This window comes from Cydia strobilella, chromosome 7 (assembly GCF_947568885.1).
Source record: "Cydia strobilella chromosome 7, ilCydStro3.1, whole genome shotgun sequence".
NCBI lineage: Eukaryota > Metazoa > Arthropoda > Insecta > Lepidoptera > Tortricidae > Cydia > Cydia strobilella.
The window spans coordinates 10,525,137-10,538,317 of NC_086047.1; the positions used below are offsets into that span (position 1 = coordinate 10,525,137).

Genomic DNA, 13,181 nt, shown 5'->3' on the forward strand with positions numbered 1-13,181 from the left:
AGGATAACCATGACCTTATATATCAACAGTGTATATACTTAAATATTGTATTTATATACATTTTTAGTTAAATTAAATGTTAATTATTAATATTTCAGGGAAAATAACCTTCGTAGTTCTATTGACGACGACTTTAATTATTATTAAGATTAAGGGTCGGTTGCACCAAACTGTTTGTCATCGTTAAAGAGTTCGCTAAATGTTAATGTATGGAAAGTTTAGTAAACCGCCGCGGCGCGCCGAGTAACGTTGATCAGTCTGTCAAGTGCGGATGGTGCAACTGGCGCTAAGTATAACGGGCCGAGCGAAGTGAAGGCTTTCAGTTTGGGTGAGTATTCTTTCGTATGTCCGTCCAGACATTCTCTAGAAATTTTGTCAGCAGGTTCGATAATTATTAAGATTTTTTTCAGTTATTAGATTTTTTTTTAATGACGGAGCCATGGGGGTTCTCGAGGTGTACACTCAGCTCCCAGAACCATTGGTTGATAAAAAGTGCTCCGAGCTTGACAGCTGAAGTAGGTAGATGTCGCTGTACAGCCCCGGCCGTACATTATGCGGCAGTTCTGATTGTAAGAATAAGGTATAGGTAAACGTGCGTTATTAAGAATAGGCAAACTATTATCAATAGTAGAGAAGGTATAGTCTTAGAAAAATGTTTGTCCTTCAGCTGTCCAACTCGAAGGCACGCGAACTAGATGGCGCTGTATAGATTGTATTAGATGTGTAAGTCTAAGAATGATTAGTGCTACTAATTTGACAGCTAATATAGAGGGCGCTGTTCAGTTTCGTACATTATTCTGTAGCTGGCTGGCTGGTCAATTCAGTTACCATAAATAATATATGGGATCCGGACTCCAGCCGCCATCTTGGTGGTAGTACATATTTTTTTGCTAATAATGTATTATTAATTTTGTTGATGATCTCTACCCCTAACCTATACTGGCAAAGGTCCTAGAGGCTGCCATTTCTCTAATAGGTATAATTATAATATGAAGTCACCACTTGCCTCGATAACGGGTACTAACAATGTTATGGCAGGTGTCCGGACGTCTTTGCAATATCCCAGTCTCATTGTCCATCCGAACTTCAATCCATAGACCGGTTCATGGGTGTCTTTTGTTGCGCATGTGAACGGGTTCCAGCAGGCGCTGTACATGACATTAAAGCTCTCCAAAGGGCCTCTGCGCGTTAAGCCACGCAAGCCTATCAAAAGACCCAGATATAAATCCCGATTTATAGGCCCGTGAAATCCAAAATGGAGGTAGGTACAAATATTGGGTCTTACACCGCCATCTCATTCGGCTTTTTTTCTTAGATTTGACACATCTAATACAATCAATCAATCTCTGGTTATAACTTAAATAAATTCATGCAAGATAACTAATGCATTAACATACCTGTTTATTAATACACCTCATCTCCTTACTAATACTCGTCCTCAAGGCAGTTTCGCTCAATTCCTTCATCAGGATCTCTGGTAGCGTCCACCTCGAGGGTGAAACATACTCCACCCACCGCCAGTACTGCGGCAAGTCCTGCTTGTGCAGCATCACCCCGTTGGCCAGGGTGCTAAGCAGGAAGCAGAAGCCTGCCAGGATAGTGGCCGTCTTCTCCATCGGTACGAGAAAGATGAAGGCTCGGAACATCATCTGGGTTGCTATTAGATAGAGCGCGGTGTAACCTGAAAGTAATTCAGACTATTCAGACTGTAGAGGTCTTGCTTAGTAGTATGGCCTAAAAGGAGTAAAGTTAATAGTTTATTTTAAACAAAATGGAAACGGACGAGGAAGGCCTCTCAGGCCTCCTAACCACAAACATAGGACAAAAGAGGTTTAAAAAGGATATTATTCGCGCGGACACTCCGGCTACGGAATGAACTCCATGCTAATGTTTTTCTAGATTATCGTATAAAAAAGGAATGATCTATAGAACAATCATCAGGCGCTTAAAATAAATCGAGTCAAATAAATGGTGGCAACCATTTTTGTGCCCATACAAAAAAAACAATGTTCGCAGTGTGAAAAAAACAGTGAAACTACTAATACTTGAAAGAAATACCAAAGTATCTTACCTAAATAAATATAGAATCCATCTAATGACCCCGGAGACTGGGCGTAGAGGCCGCTCATGGCGTAGCTTGGCACGAGGTACGCGAACCATGTTAGCACAGCCGACCATAGCTCCAGGAATTGCTGGAAGGAAACGGTACATGAGATCAACTTGCCACGGAATATTAAGGTGTTTGATTGACTTGGATCCTTGACTGACCCTTAAAACAGATGAGCTTAGGAAAAGACGGGGATGTGAGCAGTATTCTAAAATACAGAGAATATGGTTCAATATTTTTCTACACGCTTTTTATAGGTTTAATTGAGTATAATGTCGTGAAGTTTTACACTTTCGAATGCACAACCCTGAGTTATTAGGGAAAACTTTACCCTAAACCGACTGATTGGTCCTTATATTATATAATATAAGTAATGAGACAAACAAGAAAGGACCTTGTTACTAACATCATAAAGTATAAATACGGTGCGAGAGTACAACGGCATAGCAACATCTTTTTCTACGTGTAGTCTCATAGAACTAGCTTCTCGCGCGCTCAGCCACATTAGCAGTGGACAAGCTTTTAGGCACAATACGGAGTAGTGGAATCCCACTCAGTCCTTACAATACAAGTAATTAGATAAGCAAGAATGAACTTTGCTACTTACATCATAAAGTATAAATACGGTGCGTGAGTACAACGGCACAGCAACATCTCTTTCTACGTGTCTTCTCATAGAGCTAGCTTCCCGTGCGGTGAGCCACATTAGCAATGGACACAGACTTAGGCACATCACAGAGTAGTGGTATCCGATTCGATCGTTTTGCGTTAACTGAAACAAATAAATAATTCATTGGAATGATTAATTTAATTTTATATGAATGACAGACGGGACGGGATTAAATGCATTTATACAAAGAAGCACTTGTACCACAGCGGTGTTCATATACTTATCAGCAAGGAGTTTATTTTAATAGTTAATCATCATTTGATTCAGTGACGAGAAAACACTTAAGTGGTCCCTAACTGAAATGCTTTGGAATGTCAAGTTATTATGTATGTCATAAGTATTCCAAGTATTTGGGATTCTTTTCTATCCAGATAAAAGAAACAGGACAAGGATACAAATAGAAAACAATACAAACCTTTCAGACATAATGTTAACAGGAGTATAACATGTATCGGTTCTCACCTTCGCGTCAGTGGTGGGTAGATCCCAGAAGATGGTTCCAGTGATGAGCGACATGATGGCCGCGATGAGCACCCGCGTCACCACGTTGGACAGCGTCGTCATTTGAGTAAATACCAAACTTTTTCTGGAAAAAAGTGATAAAAACGTTAAGATTAAAAACTTACGACTGCGCCCCCGCAAACAACCTCGCCAGGCGCAGAAATTCCAAAATGTCGGTCTACTAGATCCACTCCGATTTCCTTTACAGTAGATCTAATGATGGCAGACCACCTATCAGCAGCCGCCATGTTGGAATAGAAGCGACCCCGTCAAGTTCATGCATCCCAACAAGAAGGGTGATATTCAGAATTAAGAAGATTGAACTGAGCGCTTTTTCATGAATATTTTCATAGAAGTAGAGCATTGAAAAATTTAAGTATTCAATAACTCGGTGTACTCATTAGATGTTCGGCGAACTGCAAAATTGCATAGACACATTGTAAATTAATTCATTCATAAAGTGGCCATGCAATTTAGTGGCTCGGTGTATGCCCTCAAATTTCTAACTACTCTTTCTAAGTCTGAATATCGGCGGAGCAGTCTCGAAAGTACCGGTACGGAAAGTACCGGTGGATCGATGAGGTCCAGAGAGACCTATGTGACATCTAAGCGGCTCAATGGCGTCGGAGCGCACAGGACAGGAACGAATGGCGAAATCTAGTATCGGAGGCCAAGATCCACTTCGGGTCACCGAGCCAGCGAAGTAAGTAAGTAAGTCAAAAATGAAGCTCGACAGCCGCAGCAGCTCGGATGCACACTCACTCTATAAGAGCGAAGGCTTGTACAGCCCGGTTGGGGCGCGCGACGGGCGCGGGCAGCGGCACGGGCGGCGGCGGCTCGGGCGGCGCCTGCGCGGCCGCGAACAGCCCCGCCAGCGCCTCGATGCGGCCCGACGACTCCAGCATGGCGGCCGCCGACAGGTCATCTAGGGTCACCAGGTCCACTGGAAACGAAACTCTTATTACTAATTAAGAGTTAAATACAGATTGCTATATAACGATCTATAATAGGATGAGGTTCTTGTAAATTGCGTAACATCGTCACGAAGTAACTAAATATCACACCTATGTTTCATATGCTTCTGTGTTTGTATGCCAGAAAGGTGACTCATGATGAATTGATGATGTTTGTACTCACAATAATAATCAGAAGGATTTTTGAAGGCGGGACAAGGATAGTCGATAGAAGCGAAATATGGCAACATGTCTCTTCTGTACCCGCTGAACATCGTTCTACCGGCGGATATTAGTACCACCTGAAAAATATCAATCAATATTACCCGGCTCGAAGGACCAATTATAGAAAAGAAAATTGTATAAGAAAAATACCCATAATATGAAATTAAATTCATAGAAATATAACGTAAAGTGGCTATCGAACTTACGCAGTTCCATTCGGAAGGGTTCTGTTGTATTGGTAATGACACTCTGACACTCGTCTTTGGTAACTTACCTTTGTAAGCATAGCAAAGATCTCATAAGTCGGCGGGTGTAACGACATGATCACAACGCGCCCGCCACTCGCCCAGTTCCTCAAATACTCCACCAGGAAGAATGTGTCGAATATGTCCATCTCCTTCGTGGGCTGGTCCAGGATCAGAATGGCCGTGTCGAGCAATAACTGGCAGGCGACGTTGAGCCTCCTGATCTCGGATCTTGTTAGACGGGCCACGTTAGTGTCTCGGACTTGGTCGAGACCTAGCTCTTCTATTAGCCAATTTATCTGGAACAAATTAAATTTGTAGGTACAATTCAATCATTAAGGCAACCTCATAGAGTGAGCAATATGGCTTGTTCGACTTTATAGAGTACAGAGAGTACTTATCTTATTCTGAGCAGGGAATCAGAGGATCTGGGAAACTAAGTGTAATCTTTAAGCTTAATTTTTATATTAGTGCTCTTCGGGCTTTGGTTTCTGAAACATGTTGTCATGATTTATTTATGTTAACATTTAAGATAGCAGTTAAATAATAATTCTACTGTGGCAACATTAGTACGTTACCCCGATTAATACAGGGGTAGCTGGGAAAGTAACATTATACTGTTGGCAACACGGTAGTTTTAGCAAATGGTGGGGCACGGAGTAACGGGGACAGACTCGTTCACTTGGGTTGAGGCGGTCAAAGAGGACGCATCGCAAAGGACTGGTTAAGTCAGAGTACCTGTAAGTACCTCCATTGTTGTGTTGGTAATAATTTAGAGTAACCATGCAAGAAGCTTCACAAATCAGAAGTGTTAAAGTACCACTAACCCACAATAGCATTTTTAGATTCGATCGGTAGAATAAAAACGTAAGTTGTCGTTATAAACCATGAGTGATTAATGTGATTATGTGTTTCGAATGCAGTTTTGTAGCTGTAAGAAGCTTAGACTTTCGTTACATTGTTGCTTTGTAGTGGTATTCTACATTATCAAGATATTTTATAAAAAAAAAAATAAGGTAGTTTTAATATCAATGAGTTGTACAGTTCGTATTTGACAAGCATAGTAAAATTTTACATCAATTCATTGTAAAACTATTGAATTCAGTTTGGTTTGTTTCAATGAAGGTAGGTAACCTACGTTTTGCAAACGGTAAAATAGTTATATTTAATTATATAGATGGATGAGTAAAAATAAGGAGTGTGTTACTTAGTTAATTTCAGAATAATGTTTGACAGTATTAAATTAGAGTATCTGACCTAGTTACGTGTTCTATGCAATAACCATAATTGTCGATATCATTTGAATGGTACTTGCAATTATTTTAGTCGGGTAAAATGACGATACTTACCTACAATGAAATAACAATTATTGTAGTATTAAAGGGGCAAACTTAAGATATTGGAAAGAGTTGATAATTATGTACCCATCGATTTAACGGCTATTTATCACAGATTATTCTTTTATAGGTACCTACCTACATATTAGAAATTTTCAAAAAAAAAATGCATGATGAAGTTGCAGGTAGCTTTAAAACTCGTGACCGTGAGTAAAAATAGTCATTGATAAGTATCCTACTTCTTTGTTAGCAACTGAAAACAAGAAATTGGCAGATACTATTGTGATAGATAATGTATTTATGAGAATTTATATAGATTATATTATCGTGATTTCTGTAAATCAAATGAGGATCCAAGGAAGTTGAGACTTAAATGACGTGAGCGTACGTGTTAAGTCTGATTGTTGTTTGACGAGAGTGTGCGTCAGGGAAAATGAAACTTAAATGACGTGAGCGTGCGTCTAAAGTTTGATTGTTGTTTGACGTGAGCGTGCGTCAAGGAAGTTGAAACTTAAATGACGTGAGCGTGCGTCAAGGAAGTTGAAACTTAAATGACGTGAGCGTGCGTCTTAAGTTTCTTGTTTGACGTGAGCGTGCGTCTAGTTTGATTGTTGTTTGACGTGAGCGTGCGTCAAGGAAGTTGAAACTTAAATGACGTGAGCGTGCGTCTTAAGTTTGTTGTTTGACGTGAGCGTGCGTCTAGTTTGATTGTTGTTTGACGTGAGCGTGCGTCAAGGAAGTTGAAACTTAAATGACGTGAGCGTGCGTCTAGTTTGATTGTTGTTTGACGTGAGCGTGCGTCTAAAGTTTGATTTTTGTTTGACGTGAGCGTGCGTCAAGGAAGTTGAAACTTAAATGACGTGAGCGTGCGTCTAGTTTGATTTTGTTTGACGTGAGCGTGCGTCTACAGTTTGATTTTTGTTTGACGTGAGCGTGCGTCTAAAGTTTGATTGTTGTTTGACGTGAGCGTGCGTCTCAAGTTAGATCTTTGTTTGGCGTGAGCGTGCGTCAAGGAAGGTAAAGATTAAATGACGTGAGTGCGTCTTAAATTTGATTCTTGTTTGACATGAATTTGATGAAATTGTTTGTTTTTGACGCTTACGTACGTCATTGAAGTTGAGAATTATTTAATGCGAACGTGCGACTGGTGAATTTTGAAGTATCGTATGACTAGTTGCTAAAGATTTGACTATGGAGGTCGCGAGAACGCGACGGATGTTTGTTTAGTTACAGAGAATACGACTAAGCCTTTCTTTGAGTTTTTCGTAATACATCCTAACGTGATATTACAAGTAATAGTTTACAGTATTTAGTACGATGACGAGAATGCAACTGGTTTTGATTAATGACGTAAATGTACAGACGATGATAAAAAAAAATGGTAATTTGTAGCTTGTACTTATTGATTTTTATTTACAACAAGCATACTTATGTATTGATTAAACGGAGAGACAGAATCACAATAGTGACTTGTGAGAGTTGTGAGTTAAATTGAGAATAACGTAACCTTTGTAGCGAACGTTCGTTCTCTTGAAATTATGTATGGTAAAAATTTATTTTGGACAAATCTAAGTTAAACGAGCATAATGTTAGACTTGTACATGAGGCGATGGCACTATTATTATTATCGTTATAGCACAGACGAGAGATGTATACTCGATACTGCCGAACAAGTATGAAGTTATTTAGTATTGTAATCGATGTATGTAATTGATTAAATTATCAGATATTGTTTTATTTTTTTATATGATTGAAATTAAAATAACTATTGAGTATAGGCCTGGAGAGGCGAATAAAACGAATGATGAATTAATGAAATCTTACAAAGATAAATATTATAGATTTTTATTGACGCTTGCAATTTCACGACTGTTGTCTGTGTGTCTGTGTAGATATCGATACGCTGTTTTTTTTTTCAAGTATGTCACGCTGGCATTGGATTTTTGGAATTTGTAGTGGTTTTGTCGATAAGAAAATATAAAGTATAGTTGATAAAATGTTAGACAGCGTCTTAATTACAAGTTAGATCGAAATTAATTTTGATCTCTGTTGAATTCCATAATACAAAGTTTTAGATATTGTATTTTTTGGAATGAACAAAAAAAAAGTATTACAAATTCATTAGGTGGATACTATTAATAGATTGTAAAATGAAAAGAGAGATTAGTTAAACATGCATATAGAGAACAGATATTGTATGTCTGTGAGTATTGTTCGATTTACCCTCAATATAACATTTATAACCGGGTCTATCGCGAATTTATTTTTTATTTCTCATGCTCTGAAAGAAGGTCATTGTTGTTCTAAAAGGTGTGCAGAAAATTATACGTGTCTGCATCTGCAATCTGCACTAGAGCATTTTACGTTCGAAGTACGATTTTTTTATTTTATTTGTTTTTACGATAAGCAATTGAAATTTGAGTTCAAATTGATTTGTTATACAATTTTCATGCTGATATTTGACTCTCCATTCCATAAATAACGATACTTTTGCCTGAATTGTTAATTGAAAGTACCCTCCAGAAAATACTATATGTATACTTGTCATGTATAATGTATACTTAGTCACGTTTGTAAAAAAACAAACGTACGCATTTTACTCGTGTTCGAAATGAAAAGTAGTGTTTAGCTCGGGTGAAGGGCATCATGTCATCCCTTGGTTAATTATGTACCAACGTTAACCGATGTGTTCAAAACGCGAAGTTTAATATTATATTGTACTACATATTCAAAATTTTATATGCACATATATGTAGTCGATATGTAGTCGATATGTAGAGTCGATATGTAGAGTCGATATGTAGAGTCGATATGTAGAGTCGATATGTAGATTCATGTAGAGTCGATATGTAGTCGATATGTGATATGTAGAGTCGATATGTAGTCGATATGTAGAGTCGATATGTGTCGATATGTAGTCGATATGTAGTCGATATGTAGAGTCAATATGTAGAGTCGATATGTAGAGTCGATATGTAGAGTCGATATGTAGAGTCGATATGTAGAGTGGATATGTAGAGTGGATATGTAGAGTTATATGTAGAGTCAATGGGTAGTCAACATGTAGAGTCTACACGTAGAGTTGAAATAATAAATAGACGACTCATGAAGACAAAGTAATGCAGCCAAAAAGACAGTTTTTGCAACGTTTATTAACTCTTCAAATATCGCGACGAGTTTCAGATAATGAAAGGAAAACGGTTATAAGCCTAATAGTCGGCAATAAGCCTAAGTAGTTTCGGAGTAAAGCCTAACGCGGTAAGTTTCTTCAAAAGAATGTCATTGTCGACACGATCAAAGGCTTTTTGGACATCAAAATATATTATATCTACTTGCAAACTTAGATCAAGGTGATGGGAAATAAAATCTGTTAGTGATAATAGATTAGTGTTGATCGAACGTTTAGTGCGAAAACCATGTTAACTGTCGCTGAGATATGGGCTTATTTGGACAGAGATTTTTTGATGTATAATAGATTCGAATACTTTGTATAGAGAAGAGATAATGTTAATATATAATTTTCCTTTTTTATTGTGGGATGTACCACATCATCGTTGTGATATCATCGTTGATTTTTCATTGTGATTGACATCTGTATATACAATTTATAGAAGAGAGAATAGCAATGGGACGGTAGTTTTCAACTTTGGAAGAGTCTTTGGTCGGAATGGGTTTTACACGTGATGTTTTCCATACAGTCGGATATTTACCGGTAGTTATGCTAAGTTTGAAAATGTAGTGGATAGGATGAAGCAAAAATTATTTTCCAGCTTTAATGATATAAGCAGGCAAATTATCTGGACCCACCGCAGATTTGGGTTTTAGTTTATTAATCGCTGTATTAACATCATCCAATGATATTTCTTTAAAGTTAGTTCGAGTAGCAGAGCAGGAAGAATCATTTTTTATGGCATGAGCGGAATCTAATAAAGGAATATCTGGTAAAAAGACACTAGAGAAAAAGTGGGAAAAAGCTAAAGCAGTGTCAACACCCTTACACTATTCGCCTTTGTATGACAAATCCGCCCGTGGTTTTCAAACTGCGGATATGATGCCAGAATTGTTGTGGATTAACTCTGATGTTTTGTTGAAAAAGCCGAACATGATCATTGTAACTATAAAATTATCAGGAAATTAAATCGTCGTGAGTAACGATACAGTATTAAGTACCCAGTGACAAAATTCTAACGCAGGAATTTCTTTTTTTTCTCTCTTTCGAGTAAAGAAGTTTACCTTTAACCAGGTAATTGAAAAGTATAGTAAATAGGTACTGGGTAAGCAGATTCCGGTACCTAATGATTGTAGTCAAATTGTTCTAAAACGGAGTAAAGAGAGATTGTAAGTTTTTAAGTATGAGAGCGATAATTATAACGGAAATTTATTGCCATTTGACGGGATAAAGAGACTTACCTATGTATAATGGATAGACCAGAGCAGTATGAGTAGTCTTATTGAGAGGTAGTTAAATCATATCATTAGAATGAAATAGAAATACGATATTGATAAACTACAAGTGATGTCATTACATACTAAACTATCAAGTTACCCAGTTTGGGAATGCAACTAATTACAAGCTAGTGTTATTTTTAAATTAATTCTGGGTTTTCTTAATACAACCAATAATGGAGATATGAAACAGTATTGCAAAAGTGCGCTGTAGTTTGTTTTATTGAAACGAGACGGAACAAAAAAAGGAGTATAGAAAGACGATTGTATCATGCATGGATCAAGTAAAAACAACTGTGTGAGCTGTGTGCCTGTGTCAATACTCAAAAGAGATGGCATGATTCACTGACTCAAGTTTGTTGACGATCAGGAGTTTATTAAACGAAATGGATGTTAAACCTAACCATGCTGAGTTTTTGTAAATATTATTTTGGATGAATAGTTTACACGTCGCCTTTCATGTGAAAATAAGCTGTTGTTGTTAAATTTAATCCACTTAGAACACCATAATTGACTTAATGACTATGCGCAGTCTTGACGAAATATACATGTATGAGAGTTGTAGCTCCTTTTTAATATCCAATAAGCGAAATGTGATAGTACTTCAAATATTTAAATGATATTGTGATAACATTTGACATCTTATATTTGGCTATGGATGTTTTAGTATTTTCGAGTGAATACCTACTTTTGAGTCACAAACTTTGTGACAGTGAGTTCGTGACATTGATTAAACTTTTGTATAACTCGATGTTGTTAATGATTAATATTTGAAGAAACCTCTAGTTATAGGTGAAATGTTAAATTGTTGATTACTTATGTTCATGTTCCGATGGATTATAAATTATTTCATATTGCAATAGTTCTTTTGAGACATTGCAATAGTTCTTTTATACACACCAAGTTCTAATTATCATGATTTTGCAGTGATCACAATTGTTATTCGTATTTAAAAAAATGACAAATATATAGAAAAATGTTTTACTATACAACTTAAACATAGGACACAAATATGGTACAGAGTAGACTTTAGACAGTACAAGAACATATCTGGTAATAAGCTTTTGAATAGTTGAGAATGGAAAGTATACAACAAATCGATTTGTCGTATTCATGGAATTTGTGATAAAGGCTGACAAGTAAAAAAAAAATGTAACGTTGGTAATATATTATCTTTTAACTGTAACGATTAAAACATGAATTGAGTAAAAGGAAGTCCACATTAACGCACTATAGTAATACTTGGTCAAGAAAGGTTTGATTGTTAAATGTAGAATTGAAAACGTAGTGCAGAGGTCTAACCATTTTTGGCTGTAAAACAATGGGTATTGAATTAAATCAAAGACAAGTAAGTTTAAATGGACATAACTAATGTTTGGTTGTACGAGAATACAAAATAAAGTTTACATAATAAAAACTGAGCTTTGTTAGTTTTAGCTATTATACGAAATTTACAACAGGTACGAGTATTAAGATTTTTCTTGAATAGTATAGATTGAACGTAGGTACCTACGTAGCAAAATAAACAAGTGTGGAAACCCGAGTAAAAATTTTGGACTTTTACGGGATAGTAATAAGAAATAGAAACGTTAATTAATGACTACTAAGAATGAACAAGGAGAAACCGAAGACCGAATGTCATGATACTATTTTCAAGTAGAGATACATTGTAATTTAACTTAACACATTTTCAGATCATGTAAATGCATCAATTGTAATAAGTTACGTTTGATTTAACTTCTCTGGAAACTGTTTTGATGTTTAAAATAATTTTTGACCATTGGTGGAAGATTTAAAACCGATCTAGCTTTTAGTGATGAGGTTCGTGCGCCGGAGTCATGCACGAAGTCGGATGGCCGAATGTCATGATTTATTTATGTTAACATTTAAGATAGCAGTTAAATAATAATTCTACTGTGGCAACATTAGTACGTTACCCCGATTAATACAGGGGTAGCTGGGAAAGTAACATTATACTGTTGGCAACACGGTAGTTTTAGCAAATGGTGGGGCACGGAGTAACGGGGACAGACTCGTTCACTTGGGTTGAGGCGGTCAAAGAGGACGCATCGCAAAGGACTGGTTAAGTCAGAGTACCTGTAAGTACCTCCATTGTTGTGTTGGTAATAATTTAGAGTAACCATGCAAGAAGCTTCACAATGTCGAGTGCTGTTCGACTTTAATTACCTACTTACGTACCGATTTTAAACCCGTTTAGCTGTTGTCCGTGGTTGTCTTAACATCATTTTATTTTTTATTTTATTTATTTAAGGGAAAACAAACTACAATACAATATGTATTACAGTAGGTGTAACACAAAATATGTGTTACATTATGTATAGAAGTAGTCAAATAGTCATCATAGGTTCAAAAGTCAGAACTTACCCGATCTCTATCATCCATCTTGACCTGGTGCTGGTTGTTCCTCGGCCGCCGCAGCGCCGCGTGAAATCGCAGTGTGTGTTCCACCGTCATGGAGGGACAGAGAGACGTGTCTTTTCGCACGTAGGCTGCTACTTTACGCAGCGTTGATGACGCCACAGGCTGGCCGTTGAGGACTATATCGCCTGTTAATTTCTGCAAAATGAGGCGTGAATGTGAAAAAAAACGTGTTAACCGGGGACCAAGAGCTAATCAACCCTGTCGTGTTACCCTTGTTGGAATGCACATAGGTTGATATGGGGGCTGCAGCCCCGC

The 13,181-nt window shown here is 37.3% G+C and overlaps 1 protein-coding gene across 1 annotated transcript in view; it reads right to left on the reverse strand.

Annotated features, from left to right (window-relative positions):
* LOC134743082 (ATP-binding cassette sub-family G member 8) overlaps positions 1 to 13,181 on the reverse strand; it is an 87,767-nt gene that overhangs the window by 2,463 nt on the left and 72,123 nt on the right. Inside the window, exons 11-18 of the mRNA XM_063676392.1 lie at positions 12,870 to 13,061; positions 4,731 to 5,000; positions 4,416 to 4,533; positions 4,041 to 4,221; positions 3,240 to 3,363; positions 2,715 to 2,879; positions 2,072 to 2,192; positions 1,398 to 1,681 (exon numbers count right to left, since the gene is read on the reverse strand). Of these exons, the coding sequence (XP_063532462.1) occupies positions 1,398 to 1,681; positions 2,072 to 2,192; positions 2,715 to 2,879; positions 3,240 to 3,363; positions 4,041 to 4,221; positions 4,416 to 4,533; positions 4,731 to 5,000; positions 12,870 to 13,061 (1,455 nt within the window). The remainder of the gene's footprint in view (positions 1 to 1,397; positions 1,682 to 2,071; positions 2,193 to 2,714; positions 2,880 to 3,239; positions 3,364 to 4,040; positions 4,222 to 4,415; positions 4,534 to 4,730; positions 5,001 to 12,869; positions 13,062 to 13,181) is intronic.